A 20,158-nucleotide genomic window follows, 5' to 3' on the forward strand; every position below is an offset into this window, starting at 1 on the left:
TCTGAACCTACCTAGGTAACCTTTTCAACAAAGGATTCCAAGAGAACAAAACATGACATAATAGACGTAAATTAGAAAGTTCTTTAAAATCACATGCTCTTATCGGAATCGCAAAAGAAAAAATTGGGTTTCTTATCCCTTTAAGGTGATGTGAAGATAAAATAAATTCAATTCACCCTTAAAGGGGCGTTTATACTGTAAATTTTTCTCCCCTTAATGTGTTTCCAATTATTCATTTTACCTGGTGGAATGTTTTAAATTGCTTACCAATAGCAGATTTACCTTTATTTTATTATTTGATCTAGCTGTTTTTCTCTGCTAAAACCACAACCATATATTGCAGTAATGGTTACAGAAGAGAGCTGTGTAAGCAAGATCCGGTTGAAGAAAGGGCACTCGCAGTTAGGGTAGGAGAGATAGTGACTAACTAAATGATCTCAGACAAAGATAAGATTAAAACAAGTCTGAGTTTATATAGAGTTAAAAGATAACAAGTTATGTTCTCACTGTAAGGTTGGACAATGTTAATGGGTTGTGGTTTCAAAGAACAAAAACCTCTATTTCATAATCTGCAGCTGGTATAACAAGTCATTAGATACACTTTTTTACAGCACTCTTTTCCTTGTGTGTGTTGTATGAGTGTGTGTTTATATGAGAGAGAGTGTGGTGTGTGTTTGTTATATGAGAGTGTGTGGTGTGTGTTTATATGAGAGAGTGTGTGTGTGTTATATGAGAGTGTGTTATATGAAAATGTGTGTGTTGTGTTTTATGAGATTGTGTGGTGGCGTGTGTGCTGTATGAGAGAGTGTGTGTGTTGCATGAGTGTGTGTGTGGTGGTGTGTGTTTATAGAGAGAGAGTGTGGTGTGTGTGTTATATGAGAGTGTGTGTCTGAGTGTGTTATATATATATGTTATATAATAATGTGTGTGTTATATGAAAGTGTGTGTGTTGTGTTTTATGAGATTGTGTGGTGGTGTGTGTTGCGCGTGTGTGGTGGTGTGTGTTGCGCGTGTGTGGTGGTGTGTGTTGCGCGCGTGCGTGTGTTGCGTGTGTGTGTGTGTTGCATGAGAGTGTGTGTGTGTGTTGCATGAGAGTGTGTGTGTGTGTTGCATGAGAGTGTGTGTGTGTGTTGCATGAGTGTGTGTGTGTGTTGCATGAGAGTGTGTGTTGCATGAGTGTGTGTGTGTGTTGCATATGAGTGTGTGTGTGTGTGTGTGTGTTGCATGAGTGTGTGTGTGTTGCATGAGTGTGTGTGTGTTGCATGAGTGTGTGTGTGTTGCATGAGTGTGTGTGTGTTGCATGAGTGTGTGTGTGTGTTGCATAAATGTGTGTGTGTGTTGCATAAATGTGTGTGTGTGTTGCATGGGAGTGTATAAATGTGTGTTGTATGAGAGTGTGTGTTTTGTGTGTGTGTTGCATGATAGTGTGTGTGTGTTGTATGAGAGTGTGTTTTGTGTGTGCATTGCATGAGAGTGTGTGTGCGTTGCATGAGAACCCAGAGGCAGAACTTTTATTCACTTTCTGCGATGAGATTTTTTTTATAGAAATTTTTTCTGCAGGTTATTTTAAAATAAAATTCAATTTTAAATTAGGCAGTAACACTAAAGCACCAGTTCAGTTGCAATGTGCTGATTAACTGGATAATAAAGCAATTGTTAAAGTTTTATAATATATTGCAACAGTTGAAAATTGGATTGCAAGTTAGCTGCAGACAAAAAAAATGTAATTGTAAAATGTATCTTGAATAAATTTGTTTCCTTTTATCTTGAATTAACATAGAAATGTAGTAATAAAAAGGTGCATTGCTCATAAGAATCTCACTCAGAAAACACAGCTTTGCAGACTGGGAAAAGTTAGGGGGCTGAGAGCCAGCCAACACTGCATATTTGACTTTTCACTTCAAACAGCACTTTACTGTGGATGCGCTGTGTTAAGGAAAACTTACAGTGCTGCCAGAGCATAGCTCTTTTTGAAGAGAACAGCCTGATGTGGAGCAGCGCTGCAAGGTTAAAGCAGTAACAGTTCCTGTTTGTGTCCTGCTCTTTCTGCAGACATGCTGCATTTTCTGCGATGACATCTCAGATCACTTTATGTTCTGCCTTGGGGCATGAGAGTGTGTGTGCGTTGCATGAGAGTGTGTGTGCGTTGCATGAGAGTGTGTGTGCGTTGCATGAGAGTGTGTGTGCGTTGCATGAGAGTGTGTGTGCGTTGCATGAGAGTGTGTGTGCGTTGCATGAGAGTGTGTGTGCGTTGCATGAGAGTGTATAAATATGTGTTGTATGAGAGTGTGTGTGTGTTGCATGAGAGTGTATAAATGTGTGTTGTATGAGAGTGTGTGTTTTGTGTGTGTGTGTTGCATGAGAGTGTGAGTGCGCGTTGCATGAGTGTGAGTGCGCGTTGCATGAGTGTGTGAGTGCGCGTTGCATGAGTGTGTGAGTGCGCGTTGCATGAGTGTGTGAGTGCGCGTTGCATGAGTGTGTGAGTGCGCGTTGCATGAGTGTGTGAGTGCGCGTTGCATGAGTGTGTGAGTGCGCGTTGCATGAGTGTGTGAGTGCGCGTTGCATGAGTGTGTGAGTGCGCGTTGCATGAGTGTGTGAGTGCGCGTTGCATGAGTGTGTGAGTGCGCGTTGCATGAGTGTGTGAGTGCGCGTTGCATGAGTGTGTGTGTGTGCGCGTTGCATGAGTGTGTGTGTGTGCGCGTTGCATGAGTGTGTGTGTGTGCGCGTTGCATGAGTGTGTGTGTGTGCGCGTTGCATGAGTGTGTGTGTGTGCGCGTTGCATGAGTGTGTGTGTGTGCGCGTTGCATGAGTGTGTGTGTGTGTGCGCGTTGCATGAGTGTGTGTGTGTGCGCGTTGCATGAGTGTGTGTGTGTGTGCGCGTTGCATGAGTGTGTGTGTGTGCGCGTTGCATGAGTGTGTGTGTGTGCGCGTTGCATGAGTGTGTGTGTGTGCGCGTTGCATGAGAGTGTGTGTGCGCGTTGCATGAGAGTGTGTGTGCGCGTTGCATGAGAGTGTGTGTGCGCGTTGCATGAGAGTGTGTGCGCGCGTTGCATGAGAGTGTGTGCGCGCGTTGCATGAGAGTGTGTGCGCGCGTTGCATGAGAGTGTGTGCGCGCGTTGCATGAGAGTGTGTGCGCGCGTTGCATGAGAGTGTGTGCGCGCGTTGCATGAGAGTGTGTGCGCGCGTTGCATGAGAGTGTGTGCGCGCGTTGCATGAGAGTGTGTGCGCGCGTTGCATGAGAGTGTGTGCGCGCGTTGCATGAGAGTGTGTGCGCGCGTTGCATGAGAGTGTGTGCGCGCGTTGCATGAGAGTGTGTGTGTGTGCGTGTGTTGCATGAGAGTGTGTGTGTGTGCGTGTGTTGTATATGAGAGTGTGCATGTGTTGTATGTTGTATATGAGAGTGTGCATGTGTTGTATGTTGTATATGAGAGTGTGCATGTGTTGTATGAGAGTGTCTCTGTGTGTGTGTGTGTGTGTGTTGTATGAGATTGTGTGGTGGTGTGTGTTGCATGAGCGTGTGTGTGACAGGAGCGAGCTGCACTTAGTCTTATGGCACGGTCGGGCCGGGCTGTGACTATATAGCTGGCCCGATGCACTGAGTAAATATAACAGACCCGCTCAGCAGAGTACAGAGAGCGGGTCTGTAAAACAGCGTTTTTTAAAAAAAAATGAATAGGGGAAATTATGTTTTATAATGTTTGGCTAATGTAATGTTATATAATTCTGCACTATGTGCAGAATTATATAACATTATTTTTAAGGTTTACTGTCCCTTTAAGTTAAACTCCCCCCCCCCCTCCTTCATGTGACAGCCACCAACCAATCACAAATGCATATAAGTATATACTGTGAATTCTTGGACATGCTCAGTAGGTGCTGGTGCCTCAGAAAGTGTAAATATAAAAAGCTTGTGCACATTTACGTAATGGAAGTGGCAAGTAGGTTAACATTGCTGCTATATCAGAATCATGAAAGTTTCATTTTGATGTTCGTGTTCCTTTAAACATGTCAATATTTTATTGCTTGAAATAATTAAGAGAAAGCTATTTAAAGGGACATTAAAGTGCAAAAGGAAAATGCTCCAAGTGCAAGCAATATAGCAATAATATAATGCTCTGTATGTTTAACCCCTGCAAAGGGTTTAAACACATAGTTAAAGTCAGCCCTGGAGCTGTAATGCACTACTGAGAGCTAGCTGAATACATTCGGTGAGCAAATAACAAGAGGCATATATGTGCAGCCACTAATCACCAGCTAGCTCCCAGTAATGCATTGCTGTTCCTGAGCCTATCTATGTATGCTTTTTAACAATGAATACTAAGAGAACAAAGAAGATTTGAAAACAAAAGTCTCTTAAAATTGCTGTATCTGAATTATGAAACCTTCATTTTGATTTTCATATCCTATATCAAACACTGATACTAGTTGTGTATGGACGATATTGAGCGACGTTCAGAAATAGTTATGTATAAAAATTAGCACAATAAATGGAAGCAACACTTGACCTATTTGTGCTGTTAAAGGGACATAAAACTTGAAAATTTTCTTTCATGATTCAGATAGAACATACAATGTTGAACAACTTTACTTATCAAATTTTCTTTGTTTTTTCTTGTTTATTCTTTGTTGAACAGCAGGGATGCAAGCTCAGGAGTTTGCACTTGTCTGCAGCACTGTGGGCTTGATTTATCAATCCGTGGTGGACATATTCGCCCCTGTCCGCCCAAGCTCTCCTCTGGCGGGCAGCAATCGAAATTAACATTGGATGCGAGCGCTAGTTTGCGCACCCATGCAACCCTGCCCCAGCACAGCCAATAACACACGGACAGGAGCTGTCAATCTCCCCGGTCGGAAGAGACCGGGAGATTTAAATTCTCCACCTAAGAGGTGGAGTAGAGGGTAGGGAAGCAGCGGTCTGATGACGACTGCTTGATAAATACTGACCGCAGGTTCTCTTGTGCAAACCTGCAGTCATAGGGTGGGGAAGGCTTGATAAATCGAGCACTATATGGCAACAGTTTTACAACAATGTTATACATTAGCAGGAGCACTAGATGGCAGCAGTTTTATAATAACGTTATACATTAGCAAGCGCACTAAATGGCAGCAGTTTTATAACAATGTTATACATTAGCAAGCGCACTAAATGGCAGCAGTTTTATAACAATGTTATACATTGGCAAGAGCACTAGATGCCAGCAGTTTTATAATAATGTTATACATTAGCAAGAGCACTAGATGGCAGCAGTTTTATAACAGTGTTATATATTAGCAGGAGCACTAGATGGCAGCAGTTTTATAACAGTGTTATACATTAGCAAGAGCACTAGATGGCAGCAGTTTTATAACAATGTTATACATTAGCAAGAGCACTAGATGGCAGCAGTTTTATAACAATGTTATACATTAGCAAGAGCACTAGATGGCAGCAGTTTTATTATAATGTTATACATTAGCAAGAGCATTAGATGGCAGCAGTTTTATAATAATGTTATACATTAGCAAGAGCACTAGATGGCAGCAGTTTTATAACAATGTTATACATTAGCAAGAGCACTAGATGGTAGCAGTTTTATAACAATGTTATACATAAGCAAGAGCACTAGATGGCAGCAGTTTTATAACAATGTTATACATTAGCAAGAGCACTAGATGGCAGCAGTTTTATAATAATGTTATACATTAGCAAGAGCACTAGATGGCAGAAGTTTTATAACAATGTTATACATTAGCAAGAACACTAGATGGCAGCAGTTTTATAACAATGTTATACATTAGCAAGAGCACTAGATGGCAGCAGTTTTATAACAATGTTATACATTAGCAAGAGCACTAGATGGTAGCAGTTTTATAACAATGTTATATATTCGTAGGAGCACTAGATGGCAGCAGTTTTATAACAATGTAATACATTAGCAATAGCGCTAGATGGTAGCAGCTTTATAACAATGTTATACATTAGCAAGAGCACTAGATGCCAGCAGTTTTATAGCAATGTTATACATTAGCAAGAGCACTAGGTGGCAGCAGTTTTATAACATTGTTATACATTAGCAAGAGCACTAGATGGCAGCAGTTTTATAATAATGTTATACATTAGCAAGAGCACTAGATGGCAGCAGTTTTATAATAATGTTATACATTAGCAAGAGCACTAGATGGCAGCAGTTTTATAATAATGTTATACATTAGCAAGAGCACTAGATGGCAGCAGTTTTATAATAATGTTATACATTAGCAGGAGCACTAGATGGTAGCAGTTTTATAACAATGTTATACATTAGCAGGAGCACTAGATGGCAGCAGTTTTATAACAATGTTATACATTAGCAAGAGCACTAGATGGCAGCAGTTTTATAACAATGTTATACATTAGCAAGAGCACTAGATGGCAGCAGTTTTATAATAATGTTATACATTAGCAAGAGCACTAGATGGCAGCAGTTTTATAATAATGTTATACATTAGCAGGAGCACTAAATGGTAGCAGTTTTATAACAATGTTATACATTAGCAAGAGCACTAGATGGCAGCAGTTTTATAACAATGTGATACATTAGCAAGAGCACTAGATGGCAGCAGTTTTATAATAATGTTATACATTAGCAGGAGCAATAGATGGTAGCGCCCTTTCCTGTCCTGTAGTGCTCCATTCATGTGCACCTACCTAAATAAAAATCTCTTCAACAAAGAGTAACCTGAGAACGAAGCAGGGTACAAGAATTGCAGCGCTACATTCTAGATATATATTTAAATAGAATGCGATCACAATAAGTAAAACACGACCACAAGATCACAGTATAAGTACATATACATTTTAAAGGGACACTTAACCCAATTTTTTTATTTTAATGATTCAGATAGAGCAGCAATTTTAAGCCACTTTCTCATGTACTCCTATTATCAATTTGCCGGCCTACTCCTAAGCTTTACATTCCTGCTTTTTAAATAAAGACAGCAAGAGAACAAAGACAAATTGATAATAGGAGTAAATTAGAAAGTTGCTTAAAATTGCATGCTCTATCTGAATCATTAAAGAAAAAAAATGGGTATAGTGTCCATTTAAACAATAGATATAAATATTTCATATACCACACCCTGTAGTTTTAATAGGAAGTTTTTTTTTTGTCTTTATTAACAATGTAGATTGCAACCATGATGAATATATAGGAGTTCCATGGGAGTAACCTACATTGTAATGGGTAAACCTTTTCAGCCATATCAGTCTTGTATTTCCCAGTGTGACAAATCTAGTGAGTGTACAGTGAAACTGAATATAAATGTGCAGAGTGTTGCCTATATCGCAATGTTAGCCGACTTTTGTTGAAATTGTGATCCCCATTATATCCTATGGGAGACACATCGCCACTCGTCAGCACAGCGACGTTCAGCCCTCCTTTTTTTTTATATATATATATATATATATATATCGCCAGACTGCGGACTGCGAACCTGGCAAACCTAAACAAGCAATTTCTCGTTGGTCTGATGATGATGATCTAAATATATCGAGGCCTGAATCATGAAAGAAAAAAAATTGGGTTTCATGTCAGTTTAAAGGGATATGAAATCCAAATCTTTTCTTTCTAAATTCAGATAGAGCAGCAATTTTAAGCACTTTCTAATTTATACCTATTAATTTTTCTTCGTTCTCTTAGTATCTTTATTTGTCAAAGCAGGAATGTAAGCTTAGGAGCCAGACAATTTTTGGTTTAGCACCCTGGGTAGCGCTTGCTGATTGGTGGTTACACCAAGCAGGAATCAGCAAGCATTACCCAGGGTTCTGAACCAAAAATGTTTTATGTCCCTTTACAGGCGCAGTAAACACCTTGGGATTTCTATATAAAATGTTTAGTTATGTGTAAAGAAATTGCAATATATTTTCTTTCTTTATTTTGCCCCCATTTAATGTAGTTTAGCTCTGTAAACAGCAATATCAGTTTCTCAAAGCTTTAAATGCACCTGCTGACTTATCAAGGCTAACCCTACTACACATCTCTCTAGCTTTTTCCGATATCTACTGCTAAACCATTCCTTCTTTAGTAAATGTATCACCATGGCCAGTCTTGTTGTCTGCAGACTAAAACCAAGATGGGCTCCTCCAAATAAGGCAAATAGTGGCTGGAGTTTGGTTATTGAAAATGAATTGCAGTAAAAAGGTTATGTGTTACAAACGTTAAGACGTGACTGATATGTTATTCTATAGCAGCACAGCAGAAATGTCTTGTAATTACAAGGTGTTTACTGTTCCTATAAGTAGCTTGCTAAATGTCATGTATTAAAACGTTTCAGTGTAAAATCAAGGATGAATGATACATTAATGAAACGGGAGGATACAATTGTGTATGAACCACAGATTATTCCATTTTACACACTGTAATACCTATACCATTGGGGCTTATGGCTCGGGAGAAAACTCGTATGTAGAGAACAGACATGTTTAGTAAGAGAAACCAGTATTCTTTGTAAGGGCCAAGAGAAGCCAATGGGGAGCAGACTTGCACAGAAAAAGGTGGATGAGGCGCATTTGTGGTGTATGTCACTGACCTTAAAGGGACAATCAACACCAAAATGTTTGTTGTTTTAAAAGATAGATAATCCCTTAATTACCAATTCCCCAGTTTTGCATAACCAACACAGTTATAATAATACACGTTTTACCTCTGTGATTACCTTGTATCTAAGCCTCAGCAGACTGCCCCCTTATTTCAGTTCTTTTGACAGACTTGCATTTTAGCCAATCTGAGCTGTCTCCATGGTAAATTCTAGAGCATGAGTTCAATGTTATCTATATGAAACACATGAACTAATGCCCTCTAGTGGTGAAAACTATCAAAATGCATTTAGATTAGAGGCGGCCTTGAAGGTCTGAGAAATTAGCATATGAACCTCCTAGGTTTAGCTTTCAACTAAGAATAAAGCAAAATTGGTGATAAAAGTAAATTGGAAAGTTTTTTTTAAAAAATTGCATACCCTATCTAAATCATGAAAGTTTTTTTTGGACTTGACTGTCCCTTTAACCAATGGGAAGCAGACTTGCATAGGGACGGGTAGATAAGGAGCACTCATGGTGTATGTCACTGACCTTAACCAATGAGAAGCAGACTTGCACAGAGAAGGGTGGATAAGGAGCATTCATGGTGTATGTCACTGACCTTAACCAATGAGAAGCAGACTTGCACAGAGAAGGGTGGATAAGGAGCATTCATGGTGTATGTCACTGACTTTAACCAATGAGAAGCAGACTTGCACAGAGAAGGGTAGATAAGGAGCATTCATGGTGTATGTCACTGACTTTAACCAATGAGAAGCAGACTTGCACAGAGAAGGGTGGATAAGGAGCAGTTGTGGTGTTTGTCACTGACCTTAATCAATGAGAAGCAGACTTGCACAGAGAAGGGTGGATAAGGAGCAGTTGTGGTGTATGTCACTGACCTTAACCAATAGGAAGCAGACTTGCACAGAGAAGGGTGGATGGGGAGCACTCATGGTGTATGTCACTGACCTTAACCAATGAGAAGCAGTCTTGCACAGAGAAGGGTGGATGAGGAGCATTTGTGGTGTATGTCACTGACCTTAACCAATGAGAAGCAGACTTGCACAGAGAAGGGTGGATAAGGAGCATTCATGGTGTATGTCACTGACCTTAACCAATGAGAAGCAGACTTGCACAGAGAAGGGTGGATAAGGAGCATTCATGGTGTATGTCACTGACCTTAACCAATGAGAAGCAGACTTGCACATAGAAGGGTGGATGAGGAGCATTCGTGGTGTATGCCACTGACCTTAACCAATGAGAAGCAGACTTGCACAGAGAAGGGTGGATAAGGAGCAGTTGTGGTGTATGTCACTGACCTTAACCAATAGGAAGCCGACTTGCATAGTGAAGGGTAGATAAGGAGCATTCATGGTGTATGTCACTGACCTTAACCAATGAGAAGCAGACTTGCACAGAGAAGGGTGGATGAGGAGCATTCATGGTGTATGTCACTGACCTTAACCAATGAGAAGCAGACTTGCACAGAGAAGGGTGGATAAGGAGCAGTTGTGGTGTTTGTCACTGACCTTAATCAATGAGAAGCAGACTTGCACAGAGAAGGGTGGATAAGGAGCAGTTGTGGTGTATGTCACTGACCTTAACCAATAGGAAGCAGACTTGCACAGAGAAGGGTGGATGGGGAGCACTCATGGTGTATGTCACTGACCTTAACCAATGAGAAGCAGTCTTGCACAGAGAAGGGTGGATGAGGAGCATTTGTGGTGTATGTCACTGACCTTAACCAATGAGAAGCAGACTTGCACAGAGAAGGGTGGATAAGGAGCATTCATGGTGTATGTCACTGACCTTAACCAATGAGAAGCAGACTTGCACAGAGAAGGGTGGATAAGGAGCATTCATGGTGTATGTCACTGACCTTAACCAATGAGAAGCAGACTTGCACATAGAAGGGTGGATGAGGAGCATTCGTGGTGTATGCCACTGACCTTAACCAATGAGAAGCAGACTTGCACAGAGAAGGGTGGATAAGGAGCAGTTGTGGTGTATGTCACTGACCTTAACCAATAGGAAGCCGACTTAAACAGAGACGGGTGGATAAGGAGCATTCGTGGTGTATGTCACTGACCTTAACTAATGAGAAGCAGACTTGCACAGAGAAGGGTGGATGAGGAGCACTCATGGTGTATGTCACTGACCTTAACCAATAGGAAGCAGACTTGCATAGTGAAGGGTAGATAAGGAGCATTCATGGTGTATGTCACTGACCTTAAACAATAGGAAGCAGACTTGCACAGAGAAGGGTGTATAAGGAGCATTCATGGTGTATGTCACTGACCTTAACCTATAGGAAGCAGACTTGCATAGAGACGGGTAGATAAGGAGCACTCATGGTGTATGTCACTGACCTTAACCAATAGGAGCAGACCTGCACAGAGAAGGGTGGATGAGGAGCATTTGTGGTGTATGTCACTGACCTTAACCAATAGAAAGCAGACTTGCACAGAGAAGGGTGGATAAGGAGCATTCATGGTGTATGTCACTAACCTTAACCAATGTGAAGCCGACTTGCACAGAGAAGGGTGGATAAGGAGCACTCATTGTGTATGTCACTGACCTTAACCAATAGGAAGCAGACTTGCACAGAGAAGGGTGGATATGGAGCACTCGTGGTGTATGTCACTGACCCTAACCAATGAGAAGCAGACGTGCACAGAGAAGGGTGGATAAGGAGCTTTCATGGTGTATGTCACTGACCTTAACCAATGAGAAGCAGACTTGCACAGAGAAGGGTGGATAAGGAGCATTCATGGTGTATGTCACTGACTTTAACCATTGAGAAGCAGACTTGCACAGAGAAGGGTGGATAAGGAGCACTCATGGTGTATGTCACTGACCTTAACCAATAGGAAGCAGACTTGCACAGAGAAGGGTGGATGAGGAGCACTCATGGTGTATGTCACTGACCTTAACCAATGAGAAGCAGACTTGCACAGAGAAGGGTGGATAAGGAGCATTCATGGTGTATGTCACTGACCTTAACCAATAGGAAGCAGACTTGCATAGAGACGGGTAGATAAGGAGCACTCATGGTGTATGTCACTGACCTTAACCAATAGGAAGCAGACTTGCATAGAGAAGGGTAGATAAAGAGCATTCATGGTGTATGTCACTGACCCTAACCAATGAGAAGCAGACGTGCACAGAGAAGGGTGGATAAGGAGCTTTCATGGTGTATGTCACTGACCTTAACCAATGAGAAGCAGACTTGCACAGAGAAGGGTGGATAAGGAGCACTCATGGTGTATGTCACTGACCTTAACCAATAGGAAGCAGACTTGCACAGAGAAGGGTGGATGAGGAGCACTCATGGTGTATGTCACTGACCTTAACCAATGAGAAGCAGACTTGCACAGAGAAGGGTGGATAAGGAGCATTCATGGTGTATGTCACTGACCTTAACCAATAGGAAGCAGACTTGCATAGAGAAGGGTAGATAAGGAGCACTCATGGTGTATGTCACTGACCTTAACCAATAGGAAGCAGACTTGCATAGAGAAGGGTAGATAAAGAGCATTCATGGTGTATGTCATTGACCTTAACCAATATGAAGCAGACTTGCACAGAGAAGGGTGGATAAGGAGCATTCATGGTGTATGTCACTGACCTTAACCAATAGGAAGCAGACTTGCATAGAGACGGGTAGATAAGGAGCACTCATGGTGTATGTCACTGACCTTAACCAATAGGAGCAGACCTGCACAGAGAAGGGTGGATGAGGAGCATTTGTGGTGTATGTCACTGACCTTAACCAATAGAAAGCAGACTTGCACAGAGAAGGGTGGATAAGGAGCATTCATGGTGTATGTCACTAACCTTAACCAATGTGAAGCCGACTTGCACAGAGAAGGGTGGATAAGGAGCACTCATTGTGTATGTCACTGACCTTAACCAATAGGAAGCAGACTTGCACAGAGAAGGGTGGATATGGAGCACTCATGGTGTATGTCACTGACCCTAACCAATGAGAAGCAGACGTGCACAGAGAAGGGTGGATAAGGAGCTTTCATGGTGTATGTCACTGACCTTAACCAATGAGAAGCAGACTTGCACAGAGAAGGGTGGATAAGGAGCATTCATGGTGTATGTCACTGACTTTAACCATTGAGAAGCAGACTTGCACAGAGAAGGGTGGCTAAGGAGCACTCATGGTGTATGTCACTGACCTTAACCAATAGGAAGCAGACTTGCACAGAGAAGGGTGGATGAGGAGCACTCATGGTGTATGTCACTGACCTTAACCAATGAGAAGCAGACTTGCACAGAGAAGGGTGGATAAGGAGCATTCATGGTGTATGTCACTGACCTTAACCAATAGGAAGCAGACTTGCATAGAGAAGGGTAGATAAGGAGCACTCATGGTGTATGTCACTGACCTTAACCAATAGGAAGCAGACTTGCATAGAGAAGGGTAGATAAAGAGCATTCATGGTGTATGTCACTGACCTTAACCAATAGGAAGCAGACTTGCACAGAGAAGGGTGGATAAGGAGCATTCATGGTGAATGTCACTGACCTTAACCAATGAGAAGCAGACTTGCACAGAGAAGGGTGGATGAGGAGCACTCATGGTGTATGTCACAGACCTTAACCAATAGGAAGCAGACTTGCATAGAGAAGGGTGGATAAGGAGCATTCATGGTGTATGTCACTGACCTTAACCAATAGGAAGCAGACTTGCATAGAGACGGGTAGATAAGGAGCACTCATGGTGTATGTCACTGACCTTAACCAATAGGAAGCAGACTTGCACAGAGAAGGGTGGATGAGGAACATTCGTGGTGTATGTCACTGACCTTAACCAATAGGAAGCAGACTTGCACAGAGAAGGGTGGATAAGGAGCACTCATTGTGTATGTCACTGACTTTAACCAATAGGAAGCAGACTTGCACAGAGAAGGGTGGATAAGGAGCACTCATGGTGTATGTCACTGGCCTTTACCAATGAGAAGCAGACTTGCACAGAGAAGGGTGGATAAGGAGCACTCATGGTGTATGTCACTGACCTTAACCAATGGGAAGCAGACTTGCACAGAGAAGGGTGGATAAGGAGCATCATGGTGTATGTCACTGATCTTAACCAATAGGAAGCAGACTTGGACAGAGAAAAGTGGATGAGGAGCATTCGTGGTGTATGTCTCTAGCCTTAAGCAATAGGAAACAGACTTGCACAAAGGGTGGATGAGGAGCATTCATGGTGTATGTCACTGGAATTGATCAATAGGAAGCAGACTTGCACAGAGAAGGGTGGATAAGGAACAATGGTGTATGTCACGGGTGGATAAGGAGCAGTTGCGGTGTTTGTCACTGACCTTAACCAATAGGAAGCAGACTTGCACAGAGAAAAGTGGATGAGGAGCATTCATGGTGTATGTCTCTAGCCTTTACTAATAGGGAACAGACTTGCACAAAGGGTGGATGAGGAGCATTCATGGTGTATGTCACTGGGATTGATAAATAGGAAGCAGACTAGCCCAGAGAAGGGTGGATATGGAACACCCATGTTGTTGTTTTTTTTTTTTATACCACTTTCTATTGGAAGAAAATCCTCAGGTTTTCTTAAAGGAAAGAACATAAATACGTGTTTGCTCAGATTAGCGTTAACTTTCTATATTCTGCTAATGAGCTTTGACCTCACAACTTGTCATGAGACAAGTTTTAGGAAATGTATCATGTTTCTGTTGAATAATTCAAAAGATCATTGTACATACCTTTTTGTCATTAGGTCGTTAGAGACAAAGAAGTTAATGCACAAATTGTTAGAATAGGGAAAGGGTACTGGGTAAATGATTATCATTTAGGAACTTTGCCACCTCAATAGAAACTAGGCCTGAGTTGGAGGGGATTGGAAAATGACTCCAGTATATATCTGTTTCTTCATTTGTCATTCTAGTGATATTAAATGGTCGTTACTATACAAATAAACTGTGACCCAGTCTACTCCCTCGTTGAATATTCTATACTTTAACTTTTCTGTTACAGTTGGACAATCTCATTACTAATGTTTGATATGACTTTCCAAATCCCTTTGTAAGTGTATTGAAGCTGTGTAGCCCACCTGCCTTCTACATTTGACAAACGCTTCAGATGTTGATTTATAAAGCATTTTGTTTGTATGGAGTTCCGTGAATCGTCATGGGTTTTACAAACCAATCTCAACGTAATACTCCAGCGCCCCCTTGTGTCCCTTGTGTTGTGTTCTAGCATTTAAAGCATCATTCTCTGCAGTTTTTGATTTTTCAGCTTGTCTTGTTCTGCAGGTGGTGATAATGAGGGATTACCAGCATGAGAATGTGGTGGAGATGTACAACAGTTACCTAGTGGGTGATGAGCTCTGGGTCGTCATGGAGTTTCTGGAAGGTGGAGCCCTAACTGACATTGTCACTCATACTAGGTAATGTGACTGGGAGCCTTCCATATACTTATATTATTTTTGTGTGTGTATATATATATGTGTGTGTGTGTGTGTATATGTATATACTGTGTCTGTGTATGTATGTGTATATATATATATATATAAACATTTTTTAAACAACTTTATTCACATTTGTATATGCGCCTTTTATCTTGCTTGTAGAACCCCCTCTCCCTCTCGTCACGGTTTTTAGTTGATCCTCCTCTTTTTCTTGGTACTGAGGGGCTCCTCTTTTGTATCCGGCTCAGTGTCTCCTGTTAATGTTGGTGTCCTCCTTCAATCCACCTGGTGTTGGTTATCTCCTCCTCCCACTTTCTCCCACTAGTGGTGACCTCCTCTCATGGATAGCTGGAGACCAGTATCTAAAGAGGAGAGGATGAAAAGCAATTAGAGGCAGGAATACTTGACCACCATCAACTAGAGATAGGGAGGGAAGATCACCATCCATAAGAGACAGGATGGGAAAGACCACTGCCAATGGAAGACACTGAGATGAGGAAACTGCTAAGAGGATATAGGGAGTGTTCTCTTGTGGATAAATCTCCTATTTTTTTATCACAATATTTGTGTTCTTATTCTGTGGTCTCCTCCTGTAAAAGCAAACAAATTTCGTGTCCGAGCATGCTTCTTCTCAGTGTCAGGTGGAGTGCTGTTGTTTCAGAATGAAACAACTGCGATCTATGGCAAAGAGACCCAGCTCACCACAAGCACTTACTAGAGCACTGGACGTAACAGTGTCTTAACAAAGACCAGGGGTAAGAGAGCAATGAGACTAAATTTAGTAGCTGAACTTTCTCAAGCACTTTAATCTGCTCCTACGAAACAATCAATTACTAGAAAGTAACAAAGTCTTTAGTATTTGAATTTACAAAAGAGACATAGCTTTGGAAAAGTTTAGTCTTGCTATCCAGACGAATATAAACTTGCATAAGTTACTTGCAGATCTTCTGATAGCAGAGGAATCCAGGGTTAAGGTAATTCAGACAGTGCAAGTTAAGGCCTCACAAAGAAAAGCAGCACACAATCATTAAACAAATGCACAAGTCCACAAACAAGCTTAAAGTCATAAACCAATTCAGTCCAAACAAAGGGTTTAACAGAAGCGTAGTCAGCGGAAGCTAAAGTCAAACCACAATATCCAAATAGTAATTGCTAGTGTAAGAGGAACCAACTTAATACACAAGCAACCACGTGCTGAAAACAGAGAGCTTATAAAGACAATATTTAGGGCCTATCTGACCTTCTATGTCTCCTTTAAGTTACAGTATGCCTTACTGCTGCATTAACAGAAATCACTCTTACTAGCCAAGTCCCTGCTATGACACCTCCTCTTTTTGCGTTCTATTTATAAGTATGTCCTCCTCTCCCTATCTCCTGGCTTTTGGGAGATCTCTCTATCTGATGGTGGTCTTCCCCTCTCCCTGACGCTCTTTGGCTACCTATAACTCTTCCAATTTATGGTTGGTAGTTGTCGTCTTATCCTCTTACCTGCTGTTTATGATCTTCTCTTACCCTGTCCCAATGTTTTTAGTCGTCTGTTATACATTCTGTTTCTTTCATGTAATTAACAAGAGTCCATGAGCTAGTGACGTATGGGATATACATTCCTACCAGGAGGGGCAAAGTTTCCCAAACCTTAAAATGCCTATAAATACACCCCTCACCACACCCACAAATCTGTTTTACAAACTTTGCCTCCAAGGGAGGTGGTGAAGTAAGTTTGTGCTAGATTCTACGTTGATATGCGCTCCGCAGCAAGTTGGAGCCCGGTTTTCCTCTCAGCGTGCAGTGAATGTCAGAGGGATGTGAGGAGAGTATTGCCTATTGAATGCAGTGATCTCCTTCTACGGGGTCTATTTCATAGGTTCTCTGTTATCGGTCGTAGAGATTCATCTCTTACCTCCCTTTTCAGATCGACGATATACTCTTATATTTACCATTTCCTCTACTGATTCTCGTTTCAGTACTGGTTTGGCTTTCTACAAACATGTAGATGAGTGTCCTGGGGTAAGTAAGTCTTATTTTCTGTGACACTCTAAGCTATGGTTGGGCACTTTATTTATAAAGTTCTAAATATATGTATTCAAACATTTATTTGCCTTGACTCAGAATGTTCAACTTTCCTTATTTCCAGACAGTCAGTTTCATATTTGGGATTATGCTTTAATTATCATATTTTTCTTACCTCAAAAATTTGACTTTTTCCCTGTGGGCTGTTAGGCTCGCGGGGGCTGAAAATGCTTCATTTTATTGCGTCATTCTTGGCGCGGATTTTTTTGGCGCAAAAATTCATTTCCGTTTCCGGCGTCATACGTGTCGCCGGAAGTTGCGTCATTTTTTTGACGTTATTTTGCGCCAAAAATGTCGGCGTTCCGGATGTGGCGTCATTTTTGGCGCCAAAAGCATTTTGGCGCCAAAAAATATGGGCGTCGCTTTTGTCTCCACATTATTTCAGAATCATTTTTCATTTGCTTCTGGTTGCTAGAAGCTTGATGTTTGGCATTTTTTCCCATTCCTGAAACTGTCTTATAAGGAATTTGATCTATTTTGCTTTATATGTTGTTTTTTCTCTTACATATTGCAAGATGTCTCACGTTGCATCTGAGCCAGAAGATACTACAGGAAAACCTCTGCCTGCTGGATCTACCAAAGCTAAGTGTATCTGCTGTAAACTTTTGGTAGCTATTCCTCCAGCTGTTGTTTGTATTAAATGTCATGACAAACTTGTTAATGCAGATAATATTTCCTTTAGTGATGTACCATTGCCTGTTGCAGTTCCCTCAACATCTAAGGTGCAGAATGTTCCTGATAACATAAGAGATTTTGTTTCTGAATCCATAAAGAAGGCTTTGTCTGTTATTTCTCCTTCTAGTAAACGTAAAAAGTCTTTTAAATCTTCTCTCTCTACAGATGAATTTTTAAATGAACACCATCATTCTGATTCTTTGGACTCTTCTGGTCAGAGGATTCTGTCTCAGAGATTGATGCTGATAAATCTTCATATTTATTTAAGATGGAATTTATTCGCTCTTTACTTAAAGAAGTACTAATTGCTTTAGAAATAGAGGATTCTAGTCCTCTTGATACTAATTCTATACGTTTGGATAAGGTTTTTAAAGCTCCTGCGGTTATTCCAGAAGTCTTTCCTGTTCCTAATGCTATTTCTGCAGTAATTGCTAAGGAATGGGATAGATTGGGTAATTCATTTACTCCTTCTAAACGTTTTAAGCAATTATATCCTGTTCCGCCTGACAGATTAGAATTTTGGGACAAAATCCCTAAAGTTGATGGGGCTATTTCTACCCTTGCTAAACGTACTACCATTCCTACATCAGATGGTACCTCGTTTAAGGATCCTTTAGATAGAAAAATTGAATCTTTTCTAAGAAAAGCTTATCTATGTTCAGGTAATCTTCTTAGACCTGCTATATCATTGGCTGATGTTGCTGCAGCTTCAACTTTTTGGTTGGAAACTCTAGCGCAACAAGTAACAAATCGTGATTCTCATGATATTATTATTCTTCTCCAGCATGCTAATAATTTCATCTGTGATGCCATTTTTGATATTATTAGAGTTGATGTTAGATTTATGTCTCTGGCTATCTTAGCCAGAAGAGCTTTATGGCTTAAGACTTGGAATGCTGATATGGCTTCTAAATCAACTCTACTTTCCATTTCTTTCCAGGGAAACAAATTATTTGGTTCTCAGTTGGATTCTATTATTTCAACTGTTACTGGTGGGAAAGGAACTTTTTTACCACAGGATAAAAAGTCTAAAGGTAAAAACAGGGCTAACAATCGTTTTCGTTCCTTTCGTTTCAACAAAGAACAAAAGCCTGATCCTTCGTCCTCAGGAGCAGTTTCAGTTTGGAAACCATCTCCAGTCTGGAATAAATCCAAGCCTGCTAGAAAGGCAAAGCCTGCTTCTAAGTTCACATGAAGGTACGGCCCTCATTCCAGTTCAGCTGGTAGGGGGCAGGTTACGTTTTTTCAAAGAAATTTGGATCAGTTCTGTTCACAATCTTTGGATTCAGAACATTGTTTCAGAAGGGTACAGAATTGGTTTCAAGATGAGACCTCCTGCAAAGAGATTTTTTCTTTCCCATGTCCCAGTAAATCCAGTGAAAGCTCAAGCATTTCTGAATTTTGTTTCAGATCTAGAGTTGGCTGGAGTAATTATGCCAGTTCCAGTTCCGGAACAGGGGATGGGGTTTTATTCAAATCTCTTCATTGTACCAAAGAAGGAGAATTCCTTCAGACCAGTTCTGGATCTAAAATTATTGAATCGTTATGTAAGGATACCAACGTTCAAGATGGTAACTGTAAGGACTATATTGCCTTTTGTTCAGCAAGGGAATTATATGTCCACAATAGATTTACAGGATGCATATCTGCATATTCCGATTCATCCAGATCATTATCAGTTCCTGAGATTCTCTTTTCTAGACAAGCATTACCAATTTGTGGCTCTACCGTTTGGCCTTGCTACAGCTCCAAGAATTTTCACAAAGATTCTCGGTGCCCTTCTGTCTGTAATCAGAGAACAGGGTATTGTGGTATTTCCTTATTTGGACGATATCTTGGTACTTGCTCCGTCTTTACATTTAGCAGAGTCTCATACGAATCGACTTGTGTTGTTTCTTCAAGATCATGGTTGGAGGATCAATTTACCAAAAAGTTCTTTGATTCCTCAAACAAGGGTAACCTTTCTGGGTTTCCAGATAGATTCAGTGTCCATGACTTTGTCTTTAACAGACAAGAGACGTCTAAAATTGATTACAGCCTGTCGAAACCTTCAGTCTCAATCATTCCCTTCGGTAGCCTTATGCATGGAAATTCTAGGTCTTATGACTGCTGCATCGGACGCGATCCCCTTTGCTCGTTTTCACATGCGACCTCTTCAGCTCTGTATGCTGAACCAATGGTGCAGGGATTACACGAAGATATATCAATTAATATCTTTAAAACCGATTGTTCGGCACTCTCTAACGTGGTGGACAGATCACCATCGTTTAATTCAGGGGGCTTCTTTTGTTCTTCCGACCTGGACTATAATTTCAACAGATGCAAGTCTCACAGGTTGGGGAGCTGTGTGGGGATCTCTGACGGCACAAGGAGTTTGGGAATCTCAGGAGGTGAGATTACCGATCAATATCTTGGAACTCCGTGCAGTTTTCAGAGCTCTT

At 41.2% G+C, this 20,158-nt stretch overlaps 1 protein-coding gene across 1 annotated transcript in view; it reads left to right on the forward strand.

Annotated features, from left to right (window-relative positions):
* LOC128666811 (serine/threonine-protein kinase PAK 4) overlaps nucleotides 1–20,158 on the forward strand; it is a 126,351-nt gene that overhangs the window by 100,471 nt on the left and 5,722 nt on the right. The window contains exon 5 of the mRNA XM_053721606.1: nucleotides 14,818–14,951. Within this exon, the coding sequence (XP_053577581.1) occupies nucleotides 14,818–14,951 (134 nt within the window). The remainder of the gene's footprint in view (nucleotides 1–14,817; nucleotides 14,952–20,158) is intronic.

This window comes from Bombina bombina, chromosome 7, assembly GCF_027579735.1.
Source record: "Bombina bombina isolate aBomBom1 chromosome 7, aBomBom1.pri, whole genome shotgun sequence".
In the NCBI taxonomy this organism is placed as follows: domain Eukaryota; kingdom Metazoa; phylum Chordata; class Amphibia; order Anura; family Bombinatoridae; genus Bombina; species Bombina bombina.